At 48.8% G+C, this 13811-nt stretch overlaps 1 protein-coding gene across 2 annotated transcripts in view; it reads left to right on the top strand.

Annotated features, from left to right (window-relative positions):
• Window positions 1-13811, top strand: part of NUP54 (nucleoporin 54) — a 65394-nt gene that overhangs the window by 37276 nt on the left and 14307 nt on the right. For both annotated transcript variants that reach the window (XM_068123676.2, XM_068123675.2), the window contains exons 5-6: window positions 9857-10038; window positions 10205-10410. In XM_068123676.2, the coding sequence (XP_067979777.1) occupies window positions 9857-10038; window positions 10205-10410 (388 nt within the window). The remainder of the gene's footprint in view (window positions 1-9856; window positions 10039-10204; window positions 10411-13811) is intronic.

The following is a 13811-nucleotide window of genomic DNA, read 5'->3' as shown; positions in this document are numbered from 1 at the left end:
TGATGGCGAGATTTGGACGTGGGGTCCAGCCTTGGGTGTCGAGGTACGACCTGGGTCCCACGGGGGGTCTGGTGGAGTGTGGCGTCCCTTGTCCGTCGGGGCGCCGTCCGAGCTGGTGGCTCGGGCCGGCAGGGTCACCGGACCCTGGTGGGGGTTAAGACCTCCAGGGAGGTCCGAGGTGGTTTCTCAAGCCTGGGATGGCAAATATTGAGGACCACTAGGGGGAGGTGTTGTGGGTCGCGCTTTGGTGGTGGCACCGCAGATGGCCAGCTTGGGCCTGATGTAGTGACCACCCGGGCATGCGGCCTGGCACTCTCCTCCAGGGACTCTGGGACAACCAGCATGTGGTGACCTGGCATGGTGGTTGGTCTATGGACGCGGGTCAAACCGAATGGACAGGGATGGAGATAGCCTGCCGGACAACCATTGGGGCATCTGTGGAACGTGATGGTGTGAGTGACCTTCCACAGATGCTCCGTTGTGATTTATGGACTCTCGGGTTGGGAAGAGAGCCATGGGGATGTGAATCGGGAGATGTGTAACGCGCCGAGCATATGGGCCATGCTCGGCTGGCATGTGTATGGCAAAGCATCCTTCTTTGGTGAGGTGAGTGAAATGTGACAAATGGTTGGCATGGGTAATCTGTGGGTTAGATGGAAATTTAAGGGTGGATTTTGAAATGCCATGGTGGACACTGTACAGTGACGCCATTATTGATCCAGGTGTGTAGACCAAAGTGTTGGAGGCTGTGATGAAATTAATAGGGTAGCAAGACACAGCTTTCAACTGGTTGCGGGGGCAACTGTGCTGATATATGGGACGCGGGATCCTGGGGATGCAGTTGTGTAGCCTGAGGGTCAACGTGGTGCTGTGCATGTCCGAGGTGTGTGGACCATGTCTTCTGGGTGAGTCTCCTGGTGGAGCATGGCTGTTGACTGGACCTTGGTGTGGTCAAGTGTGGGTGAGCACTGGGGGGCTGCAGTTCTGTAGTCGGACTGGGGGATGATGGGGAGGTGCAGGGGACGTGGCTGTAGGGATGCCACGCACTGCGACCGTGCCCCCCAGGGCCGAGGTTGTGTGTGCGGTAGTGGGTGTTGTGGCAGCAAGTGCTCACCACATTGGCCAGCTGGGGCTGCTGCAGCTGTGTTCCTCGCAGGGGGGCCGAAGGATGGATGGTGGGTCGCACCCTTATGGACACTCATGGGCTATGTTGGCGTTTTGACTGCTCACCTTGTCCCGGTGACCCTTGCACGGTAGAGGTGCAGAGCTGTCGTGGCCATAGGTAGTTGTGTAGTGATGATCACCGTTGGATGCGGATCCACATACCTGCCAGTGTAGTGGGGACAAAAGAGAAATTTGGAAGTATTTGGTAGGCCCAATGTGAAATTTTGGGATTGTGAAGGGTGGATGACGCTCTTGGACCTGACCAACCTGCAACTACCTGCACTTGAGGTGAGTGTTTTGAGGAGTACTGTCCCAGGCTTCAGGACTTGCTTTGGAAATTGGGGACATGTAAATTGGAGTTGGGAGGCGGGTGAGAGTGATGACATGGCCGGTGAGGGGATGGAATGGGAGCCACAGTGTCTTGTGGGTGGCGTATGTTTTTGTATTGTGGTTACGTGTTTTGATGTGGTCGTGAGAGTGGAACCTGGAGAGTGTGTGATGATTATTGGAGATAATGAGGGGCGATAATTGTGCTTTTTGGAAATGTGCTAATGGAAATGTGTAAGGATTCAATGATTCGAACTGTGAAGGGGGATTTCACATGTGGCAGGCCATGGCAAGCCTTGTAACACCTTTTACACCATCTATGGAATTGTACTGAATTGTGCTGAGTTGTGTGGAGAATTGAATGGCAGCGGGGGAGGAAGTGTGTTTTGGGGACCATGGGTGGGGAAGGTGTGTGTGTCCGCAGGTACAGAGCAAGCTCTGAGGAGCGATGCCTGCGGGCCCCCCTCTGCGGCAATTACCCCTGGCAGCCGGTGGTAACTGGAAATTGGAGCTCGTCGGTGGAGGGTCTGGTTGGGCGCCGCGGGGTGAAGAAGTCCCCCGGTGACCCGTGTTGCTGCGTGAAAGCAGGAGGCAAAGGAGCCTGGTGTGTGTGGAGACCCTCACCGGCGAGGTAACGGCGGAAAGGGGCTGTTGGGCTGTCAAGGGGCCAAGAGGTAAAGGGGGGGGGGGGGCAATGAACTTGTAAGTCGGTTGACTTGTTTTTGGGACTGCGGGCACCACAGCCTGATGCGCCCCCACCATCTTTTTGTGCGGTACCTCCCCGCTGCCTAGTTGAGGAATGCACACACACGTGAATGACATCAATGCCATGGTCCTGCAGGGGGTGTATTGGGAATAAGTGCTTTGTTGATTTTTGAAATGCCTTGATGACCTATGGAATGAGAATGAGTGGTTAAGGGGTCGGTGTTGCATGAATGTGGGCGAAATCCACCGAGCCGTGTCACTCACCTGTAACATCTGGACAGGGCCCGTGGAAATTTAGTGGGATGCATTGGGGATGGCCCCGCAGGTAAGGTTGTGTCTTGTGGCATCCACCGGGGGACGCGGTCTGTAGACCGGGGTATGTACAAAGGTTAGAGTTTTGAGTTTTGGAAAGATGGTTAAGTTTTGTGGTTAAGTTAGTGTTGTGTGTTGTTGTTTCCTCCCTCCACAGGAACAACGAAGAAGATGTACATACTTGCATGATGGTTAAGGGGTTCAGCATGTTAAGGAAGTGTAGGTAGGTAGTCCGACTCACTTCCCACAGCCCTTCCTGATTTATTTCATAGGTTAATTAAGTGTGTGACAGTAAGTGTTAAGGCTGGAATGGTAGCCCTGCGGTGAACCTTGCAGGAGCTACGGTTCCAGGGGGGGGGGCTGTGTTATGAATTTGGTAATGCAACATCTAGAGCTAGGTAGATCTGAATAGGTAGGTATTCGGCTGTCGTGACAGGGACTCTACATGTAATAAGTTCTTGATGTTTAGGCGTTTGTCGGGGTAAGATGTATGATTGTGGATCTACCTGGAGGTCCGAGTGTTAAATAGTGAGGGATTAAAGGTAACGCCCCTGTGAGTCTCACCTAGTAATCAAACCTTTGTCCTTTATGGCACTGCAAACCACATAAACATTAGTTAGGTCCTTAGCGCAACATTAAATAATCCCCTTTCCCTGACAAGGACTTCGTATTAAATTGACAGGAAACCAGGTCAAAAACACCACCACAATTGGCCGCCACCGTGTACACCTCCAAAGGCCTAAAAACCTGGCCGGCACGTGTTATGCCAGGACCGCAGGGTCGCGTAACGGGGGAGATGTCAGGAGTCGCGGGAGGCTTTGATTGGCTGAGGAGTGCGCAATGTGACGTCATCGGCCACCAATATAGGCGACGGTCGGACGCCATTTCGGAGTTGAGTTGAGTTGAGTTCGTGGCAGGCACTGGCAGACGCAGGCAGGCACCAGAGAGTTGAGCGGTGGTGGAGAGTTGGAGAGGACACGCCATTCCAGTCGCAGTTCGAGTGCAGTTCGGGTTGTAGGGAGTCGCAGGAGACACACGAGAGCACACCCAGTTGGCACTGAGCAGTTCGTTGGCACTTGGCTGCCAGCACTCCCGCGTCGTCGAGTCGAGTGGAGTTGAAAGGAGTCCTTCCTGTCCCTGGTCAAGTGGAGCCGCTGGCCTGCGTCGGACGCGTGGTGCTTGGAGCGAGGGGCCTCGTGGTGTGCGATCGGGCCGGAAGGAGCGGTGCTGGACACCAACAATACAAGACGACAAAGACAGATAAGCCCGATCTCCGCGTATATTTTGAACGACGGGACGTGTTATTTTCGTGATTAATCTCCCTCGTTTGTGTTTGCTGTCAGTCGTGTGGGGACGTCCCGATTTAGGTTTATTAGAATTATTAGATTTACCGGCGGGCTTTTTCACTGGCTTTACTTTTCCTAATAAACCCTTATATTACTTTTTGTACATAATATCTGAACGCAGTTTTCCTGGGTGTTTGATTTTAATAGATAAGGTTGCGGAGCCTTCGCTGCGCCCCGCCATTCCGCGCGTTGGTGTTGAACTTGAGTCCGCCATTGAGTGTTCGCCTCGGGAGTTAAAGTCTCGCAAATCGGTCATCCGTAACTGTGGTGTTAATCACGGTTACGCGACAATACCTTAATTGTTTGCACGTGATATACATCGAGAGACGGCCCTAGTCTCATGTCTGACATTGACGGCCTCGATCCATTGTTGGATGAGTACAAACAGCAAGTCCAAGATGTAGTTGCCAGGTCTGAATCCAAGTTGTTGATCCGAGATGAGGTTGTTGGAGAAAAGGAATGATTTGATGTCAATTACGATGATGAATTCCATGACCCCTTGCTGATGATTGGGAGTAAGCTGATAGGTCTGCAGTTCAGGGGATCCGTTTTTGCACCTTTATATCTCCACCACCAAAGGTGGGCAGAGGTTATGCTTCACCCCTTTCTGTTTGTTTGTCTGTGAACAGGATATCTTTAAAAGTTGTGGATGGATTCGGACGAAATTTGGTGGACAGGTTGAGTGTGTCACACGGACGAAATGACTCGATTTTGGTGAAGATCCGGATCCAATAATTTTTTAAGTGACTCTTCACCATTGAGTGATAGGACTAAAACGATATATAACATGCTATCTCAAAAAGTTATGGATGGATTCGGACCAAACTTGGTGGACAGTTTGGGGGTGTGATGAGGACGAATTCATTAGATTTTTGTGAAGATCTGGATATGGGAATTTAATAAAATTGTTATAGTGCTTCTTCACCATTGAGAGATGGGGCCAAAACCTATATGTGGCATGATACTTTGAAAAGTTGCGGACGAGTTATGACAAAACGAGGTGGATGAGTTGGGAAAGCGACAAGAAGAAACCGATTCGATTTTGGTTCAGGTCCCAATCCAGATCCGGCCTATCAGTGGGATACAAAACATAAACTGTTCAGCCTGGCAGAGGTATGCTCTCTACCGAGTGCCGTTCCTGGTATGTAATGCAGTGGTGTTGGCAAATTCCAAGGAGATGGAAGATGACCTAGGGCATGTGATGGGGTGAAAATGGGAGAGATGATACACTACATGACCAAAAGTATGTGGACACCCGAACATCAAGCATCTCATTCCAAAATCATGGGCATTAATATAGAGTTGGTCCCCCATTTGATGCGATAACAGCCTCACTTCTGGGAAGGCTTTCCACTAGATGTCGGAACATTGCTGCGGAGATTTGCTTCCATTCAGCCACAAGAGCATTCGTGAGGTCGGGCACTGATGTTGGGTGATTCGGCCTGGCTTGCAGTCAGTGGTCCAATTCATCCCAAAGGTGTTCGATGGGGTTGAGGTCAGTGCTCTGTGCACTGTGCAGGCCAGTCAAGTTCTTCCACACCAATCTAGACAAGCCATTTCTGTATGGACCTCGCTTTGTGCACGGGGGCATTGTCATGCTGAAACAGGAAAGGGCCTTCCCCAAACTGTTATGACAAAGTTGGAAGCACACAATCGTCTAGATTCTAGAATGTCATTGTATGCTGTTGCATTAAGATTTCCCTTCACTGGAATTGAGGGGCCCAGCCTGAACCATGAAAAACAGCCCCAGACCATAATTCCTTCTCCACCAAAGTTTACAGTTGGCACTATGCATTCGGGCAGGTAGCGTTCTCCTGGCATCCGCCAAACCCAGATTAGTTCGTCTGACTGCCAGATTAGTAGGGTCAATATACGAAAAAAACTCCTCACCCCAAAAAAATTGATACAAAAGGTTTTTCAATGGATTATGGGACCATTGGACATGCTAAATAACATACTAAAAATCTAGTAACATCTGACTTCCGGAAAGGGGTCATTTTCAAGATGGCGTCCAAGATGGCCGCCGGGAGCTTAAAATGGCCATATCTCAATTATTATTCAACCTAGAAAGGTCGTTTTGGTGTCTAACCCTAGGTTTTAGGGCCCAAGGAATCAAATTGAATCAATAAAATTACCATCAGTTAATTATTTATTGACAAGTCCAAGATGGCATCCCAAGGTGACATCCTGATCCACTAAAATGGCTTTGTCGAATAGTAGTCAACCTAGAGAGATTTTTTCAGTGTGTATACCTAGGTTTAAGGCACCCAGGAAATCATCAAAATTACTTAAATAAGCACAAAGTAATCGGGTAAGCCAGGTTTACCAGCCCATTAGGCATTTGTTGTCTTATACAGTTAGTCGCTATTCATCGTCATCCTCCGACTCCTCTGGAAGAAACTTGTTATGTGGATTGTCACATTCTTCAAGTTGGCACGGTCCACAGGCAGTAGTACATGGTAGTCCATATCGTCTACAAGAGCAGCGGAGTGTCTTGCAGGCAGTGGAGCAGTTACAATGAATGACCTTCAAGAGACTGTCTGGAGCAGCGTTCATTCTTGACATAAGTGGGACAAACTGATTATCCTGCAGGCTCCACCCCCATTTCATGGCATCCATACCCTCTTCTTTTCCCATCCACACCATGATCTGGTAGTACGCTCTACGACAGTGAAGTTTGGTAGCAGATTCAGTTGGGGGCAGACGTTCGGGTGTTACAAAAGACGAAGCAGAGACAACCTTCTTGCTGAAGGTGTTATATCGCATTGTTGCAAGGGAATCTTTGCACTTGCTACCAAAGAGGATAGCCATTACTCGGCATCCAAGGTCATCGATCACCTCTGTGGTCTGGTTTGGGATGGTGAATGTGTTGGCACAAGACCGAAGGACAGGGTCTCCTTTTACAAGCTTCTGGAACGCAGTCTTTTTGCCAACACCAAAAATCCGAGAGTCGTGTCACAACCAGTCATGGCATGGATGAATATCAACTGAGAACACATGTCATGTCTGAGGATTTCTTTTAGACGGTTGATGTCATACACTTTAAAACTGCCATCAGCTTTGGACTTGTCTGATCTGAAATAAAGGCTCTTACTGACTCCCTGCGCATAGTAAAGGAGTAAGACAAGGAGATCAGAGGAGGTCAAGGTTGTGCTGTTCAGAAGTTCACACTTTCAGAAGTGCTAAGGTTGAAGGTCACAGCTCCCTTTGGATCAAGCAATTTCATATTTTCTGTGCAAACTATACTGAGCGTCATCAATCGATTACACCTGAATCTGTTGTCATCACCTTCTTGTCATTCACTCGTTCATTTATGGAAGCATTGTTTTGCAGATGCAACGAGGATAGTTACACCACCGAATGATGTCCGAGTGCAACTGTTAAACTCTACCATATAGTAGTAGTTTCAGTCTAGGTTGACTACTATTCGACAGAGCCATTTTAGTGGATCAGGATGTCACCTTGGGATGCCATCTTGGACTTGTCAATAAATAATTAACTGATGGTAATTTTATTGATTCAATTGGATTCCTTGGGCCCTAAAACCTAGGGTTAGACACCAAAACCACCTTTCTATGTTGAATAATAATTGAGATATGGCCATTTTAAGCTCCCGGCAGCCATCTTGGACGCCATCTTGGACATGACCCCTTTCCGGAAGTCAGATGTTACTAGATTTTTAGTATGTTATTTAGCATGCCCAATGGTACCAGAATCCATTGAAAAACCTTTTGTATCAATTTGTTTGGGGTTCAACCATATATTGACCCCTCTAGATGGTGAAGCGTGATTCATCACTCCAGAGAACGCGTTTCCACTGCTCCAGAGTCCAATAGCGGCGTGCTTTACACCACCGCAGCCGACGCTTGGCATTGCGCACGGTTATCTTAGGCTTGTGTGCAGTTTCTCGGCCATGGAAGCCCGTTTCATGAAGCTCCCTACGAACAGTTGTTGTCCCCCGTTGCACCGCGGAGCGAAAGGGGGACTATGGTTTTCCCCTCAGTCCGTGTGTGCATGCGTCCGTCCGTGCGTAAGTGAAGGACCGAATTCTAATTTGGTGTGTGGGTGCAACCCACGTCAAAATCCAAGATGGCCACCGCCATGTATGTCTGAACCTTGTGAGCGGAATATCTTGAAAAATAAGCGAAGTACCAACTTCTACTCTGGTGTGTGGGTGTATCTAGGCATAAGGAAGAACGCTATTGAAAATTGGGTCGCCACGTCAAAATCCAAGATGGCCGCTACCATATATATGTCTGAACCTTGTGAGCAAAATATCTTGAAAAATAAACGAACTACTAACTTCTCATCTGGTGTGTGGGTGTATACGCATAAGGAAGAACGCTATTGAAAATTGGGTCGCCACGTCAAAATCCAAGATGGCCGCCGGCATGTTTGTCTGAACCTTGTGAGCGGAATATCTTGAAAAATAAGGGAAGTACCAACTTCTAATCTGGTGTGTGGGTGTATCTAGGAATAAGGAAGAACGCTTTTGAAAATTGGGTCGCCACGTCAAAATCCAAGATGGCCGCCGCCATATATATGTCTGAACCTTGTGAGCGAAATATCTTGAAAAATAAACGAACTACTAACTTCTAATCTGGTGTGTGGGTGTATCTACGCATAAGGAAGAACGCTATTGAAAATTGGGTCGCCACGTCAAAATCCAAGATGGCCGCCTTGCATCTTCCACTTTGTCAACTCGCATCACTTCACCGACGGGGGACCTAGGCGTAACGCTTGTTGTGCTGATGTTGCTTCCAGAGGCATTTTTGAATTCGGTAGTGAGTGTTGCAACCGAGGACAAACGATTTTTACGCGCTTCAGCACTTGGCGGTCCCATTCTGTGAGCTTCTGTGGCCTACCACTTCGCGGCTGAGCTGTTGTTGCTCCTTGACGTTTCCACTTCACAATAACAGCACTTATAGTTGATCGGGGCAGCTCCAGCAGGGCAGAAATTTGACGAACTGACTTGTTGGAAAGATTGCATCCTATGACGGTGACACGTTGAAAGTCACAGAGCTCTTCACTACGGCCCATTCTACTGCCAATGTTTGTCTATGGAGATTGCATGGCTGTGTGCTTGATTATCTATACCTGTCCACCATGGCTGTGGCTGAAACAGCCGAATCCACTAATTAGAAGGGGTGTCCGCATACTTTTTGTCCCGTTGTGTATGCAACAGCAGAAGAGTAGGTTTTTAGGACACGTGCGCTGATGCCGTCCGGTTCAGTTGCAGAGTCAGAGTCTAGGGTTGAAAAAACCTTCTCCACCTTCTCAGGTGCAAAAGACAGAGTCAAGGAGTAGTTGGGTATGACAGAGAAGGATGTGTACCGAGAGTGAGTGGTTTGAGACACACGATTTGGAAGCAAACAGAATTGAGGCATTCGGCCTTCTCATGAGCAGAGTCAGCTGTGTTGCCATTTGAAGGAGAGGGAAGGGAGGAAAGGGGAGCAAACTCCAGAGACAGACTTATCAAAGTGCCACCAGGTATTAGAGGAGGGAGACGAATTTGAATGTTAAGCCTGGTGTATCTTAACAGTTAAGGTGGCTGGCTTAAGATCTTAGGGTCTTGAGTTTGAGCTCCTGTTGTGCCATTGAAATAACATCAGGTGGGTTTCCTCAACCTGTCATCCTTCTGAGGTCGGCAAAATGATTACCAGCTTACTGGTGACAAGGGCACTGCATCAGCGGCACAGCCGCACCCCCCAGAAAGTGATGCAACCAGCAGCCACAGGCTATGCACAAAACAACAACAAGTTTGAAGGTTCATTCTTGAGGATGGACAGATGTTGTTTTCTGGCTCCCCTGACAGTGGACACACACCTGTTATGGGCTTTGTGAAATGAGGTGAGATTGCCTTCAGACTGGTTTGCTTTCCAGGAAGAGAAGGCAAGTTCTTGCAGAGGAACTGCCTCACCACAGGATTCAGTGTTAAATGGTTTAGCATTTATGATTTGCATTCGGGTTAAACGATTTTGCATTTGTTGTGATGTTGGCAGGCGGTGGGCTACAGCCGTGTTCCTACACGACAAGATGCAGATGGATTAGTGGGGCTGGTCTTGGCACGTGATGAGGCGAGCGTCCGAGCTGCGTTGCCGTCCGCTCTCGAGTTGCTGCAGCGGGCACTGGGTGGGTCTGTGACGGTCTCTGCTGAGACGCTGCGCCCACTTCCAGATGAACAGTGAGAAGGGGAAGGAAGGGGAGGGAGCAAGAATGTGCAAGGTTTGGGAGTGGGAATGGGTTGGTCGGTGCAATCTGATGTTGGTGGACACTCGTCTTTCCACCATGAATAATCCGTCACATTTCCCTTCTGTTCTCTGTGATTTCTCTCTTTCTTCAACCGTTAGGACAGAGTTGTTGATTTACGCAACAGACAATCGGCCTGGCACCGGAGGTTTGGGAAGGCGTGTGCTGGCATCTGACCTAACGGCAGCACTGGACGCTCCAGGCCTGCGCTCGCAGCTCACTCAGACCCTCTCTGTCAGCAATGTCACTGCTCGTTCTGAACTTTCGGTGACACAGAGAGCACAGCTCATTGAGATGCCTCCAGCCGGTGGGTCGCCGAAAGACAGCCGCTGCACTTTTTTCTTAATCGGTCTTCCTCCTTTCGTTTTAAATCTCATAAAATTGGGATTCGGAAAAGTACTAAAATTGGATTATGCTGGAGGATTAAGTACATACAACAACAACAACATGCATTTTAAGGCCATTTTCCCTACGAGAGCGGGGGTTAGCCTTGCGGTCCCCATGACAATCTTCTCCATTTTGCCCTGTTTTCTGCATCTCTCCTTGTTAACCCCCTTGCCCGCATTTCGTCTTCCACCATCTTTAGCCAAGTCTTTCTCGGTCTTCCCCGTCCTCTACTTCCTTCTACATTCATTTCCATCACTCTTCTCAACCAGTCACTTTCATCCTTCCTCAACACATGACCAAACCATCTCAACCTGCTCCTCTTCACAGCATCAATCACAGGCTCTATTCCCATCATCTTTCACAATTCATAATTTGTCTTCCTCTCTCTCAACGATACTCCACACATCCACCGAACCATTCACATTTCCACCCTTTCTAACCTTCGTTGCTGCTCTACGTTCATTACCCATGTCTCGCTCCCATAAATCATAACACTTCTCACACATGCAGCATACACCTTTCCCTTCAGCTTCAACGACACTCCCCTCCTCATCAGCACGCCACTCAGTTCCCGAAACTTCTTCCATGCACATCTCACTCCAGCAACCGTTGCCTAGTCTGATCCACCTTCTCCATTCAGCATGTCTCCGAGGTAGCAAATTGTTTTCACACCTTCCAGCTTCACGCCGTCTCCAAGATCCAACTCAACATTTCCTCCATCTGCAGCTCCCTCTGTGCACACCTTACATTTGAATGTAGCTGCCACACTGGTTAATGACCCTCTCAGACCACTACATTTTTGATGAACCCACTCAGCGCACATTGCACATTGAATGGAGTTCACTCCGACACCCTTCCTGCACACAGCACATGGCCACTTCCCAGATCTTTCCACCTCACCACATGCTTTACCACTTGCCATCACCTTCGTCTTTCCTATATTCACCTTCAGACCTTTTGTCTCCATACATTCCTTCCACTTGTTCATCTTTTCCTTCAGTCCATCCATACTTTCCGCAATCAACACCAGATCATCTGCATACAACAACTCCCACGGTAAACCCTCCTTTACGTTCTGAGCCAGCACCTCCATCACAGCTACAAATAATAGCGGACTTAGTACCGACCCCTGATACACTCCCACCTTCACCTCAAACTCACCACTGTTCCCGTCCTCCGTCCTTACAGCTGTGCGCGCTCTATTGTACATTGCCATCACTACTTTGATCAACCATTCCTCCACTTCTAGCTTCCTCAATGCCCATGTCAATACTTCGCGTGGAACCTTATCGAATGCTTTCTCCAGATCAACAAACCCAAGAAACAACTTCTTCCTCTTCTCCATGTACTTCTCCTGCAACTGCTTCACAATAAAGAGCGCGTCTGTCGTTCCTCTTCCTGGCATAAATCCAAACTGCATTTCGTCAATCTTCACCTTCTTCCTTATCCTCCTCTCCAACACCCTTTCCAATACCTTCATTCCATGCTCCAATAACTTTATCGCTCGGTACGAGCCACACTCCAGAGGGTCACCTTTCCCCTTGTATAGAGGGATGAGGGTACTCAGTTCCCAATACACTGGAATGCGGACTTCTTTCACCACCAGATTACAGATCTCTGTCATTCTCTTCACACCCTAACTTCCTGCTGCCTTCAACATATCTCCCACAACTCCCGTCGGCCCTCCCGCTTTTCTACTCTTCATTGCTTTTATCGCTTCCTCAACTTCCTTCTCAGTTATCTTCTCTGCCGGTCCTAAAACTGGGTTACTCTCTATGTTGCCATCGCATTCATTCTCTGTATTCAGCAGCATTTCCATATATCTTTTCCATCTTCCTTTAATTCCATCTGGGTCCACAACGATTTGTCCCACTTCATCCTTCAAGCAACTCACCCCCATCACATCACACCTCTCTTTCGCTATCTGCTTTGCAATCCTGAATACCGCTCTCTGACCCTCTTCCGAATCCAAGCGTTCTCCGAACATTTTCATACATGCCTCCTGCGCCTTTGCTACCTCTTTCTTTGCAGCCTTCTTGGCTGCCTTATAACTTTCATGCTCTGCTTTTTCTGCTCCCGTACCCTTCGCCTTCTGCCACTCCTTGAACTTCTTCCTCTTCTCGCCAATCCTCTTTCCAACTTCATCATCCCACCACCATGTTTCCGAGTGCCTCGGTGGTCCTTTTGTCCATCCACATACATCACCAACGGCTCCCAACTGACTATCTTTCATTGACATCCAACCACTTTCAAGCTCAACCACATTATTCTCTACCATACTCAGCCTCTCTTTTAATGCATCCCTTACTGTCACCTCTTTCAACCTCCACACCTTCATTCTCGGTTGGTACTTCACCCGCCGAGCTCTCCTCGCACCTTTCACCCTTATGTCGCAGACAACCAAGTGGTGCTGTGAAACAGCCTCCTCCCCCGGGATCACCTTTGTGTCCCGGAGGTGCCCCCTATCTCGCCTACACACCATCAGGTAGTCAACGGTTGTCGTCGTCCCACCTGACGTGTATGTAACAAGCTTATTATCCTCTTTCTGGAACTGAGTATTACAAATCAACAAATCAGCTCCATCATCAAACTCCAAAATCCTTTCACCTTCTCCATTTCTCACACCATATCCGTAACCCCCATGAAATCCCTCAAAACCGTCCATACTGCTTCCCACATGTCCATTTAGGTCTCCTCCTACCACAACAACTCCCTCATCTTTCACGTTTTCCATCAGCTTCTCGATCGCACACCAGAACTTGTCCTTCTCTTCATCGCTCCGACCAACCTGCGGAGCATATCCCAAAATGACGTTCACCAAGAGCTTTCCAATCATCATTTTCACCATCATCAACCTTTCACTCGCTCAATTCACACTCACCACACTGTCTACAAACTCCTCAGAAAACAGGACACCAACACCATTCACGCCCTCCGGGCACCCTTGCCACATAAACTTGTATTTCTGTTCCTGCCTACCCTTCACCATTCTCACACCACTTCCCTTCCATCTCGTCTCCTGCACACAACATATGTCCACTCTTCTTCTGACCAATACTTCCACCACTTCTCCTGATCTCCCTGTCATTGTCCCTACATTCCATGTCCCAAACCTCAGAAACCGATCTCCACTTCGGGCTGTACCCTGCCCATATGTAGTTGTAATTGTCATGGTTCTCTTTTTGAGGCAATGTTTTTATGGCCGGATGCCCTTCCTGACGCCAACCCTCTTAGTCGCCTCCTACGCGACTAAGAGGATACGGTGTAGGAGGATCGTCGCAGGGATACGGTGTACCTATTCTAAACCACGGTACACACCGG

The sequence above is a fragment of the Myxine glutinosa genome, chromosome 7 (genome assembly GCF_964187855.1).
Source record: "Myxine glutinosa chromosome 7, kmMyxGlut1.1, whole genome shotgun sequence".
NCBI lineage: Eukaryota > Metazoa > Chordata > Myxini > Myxiniformes > Myxinidae > Myxine > Myxine glutinosa.
The sequence above is the reverse complement of the archived record's forward strand: the minus strand, read 5'-3'. Positions and strand labels throughout refer to the sequence as shown.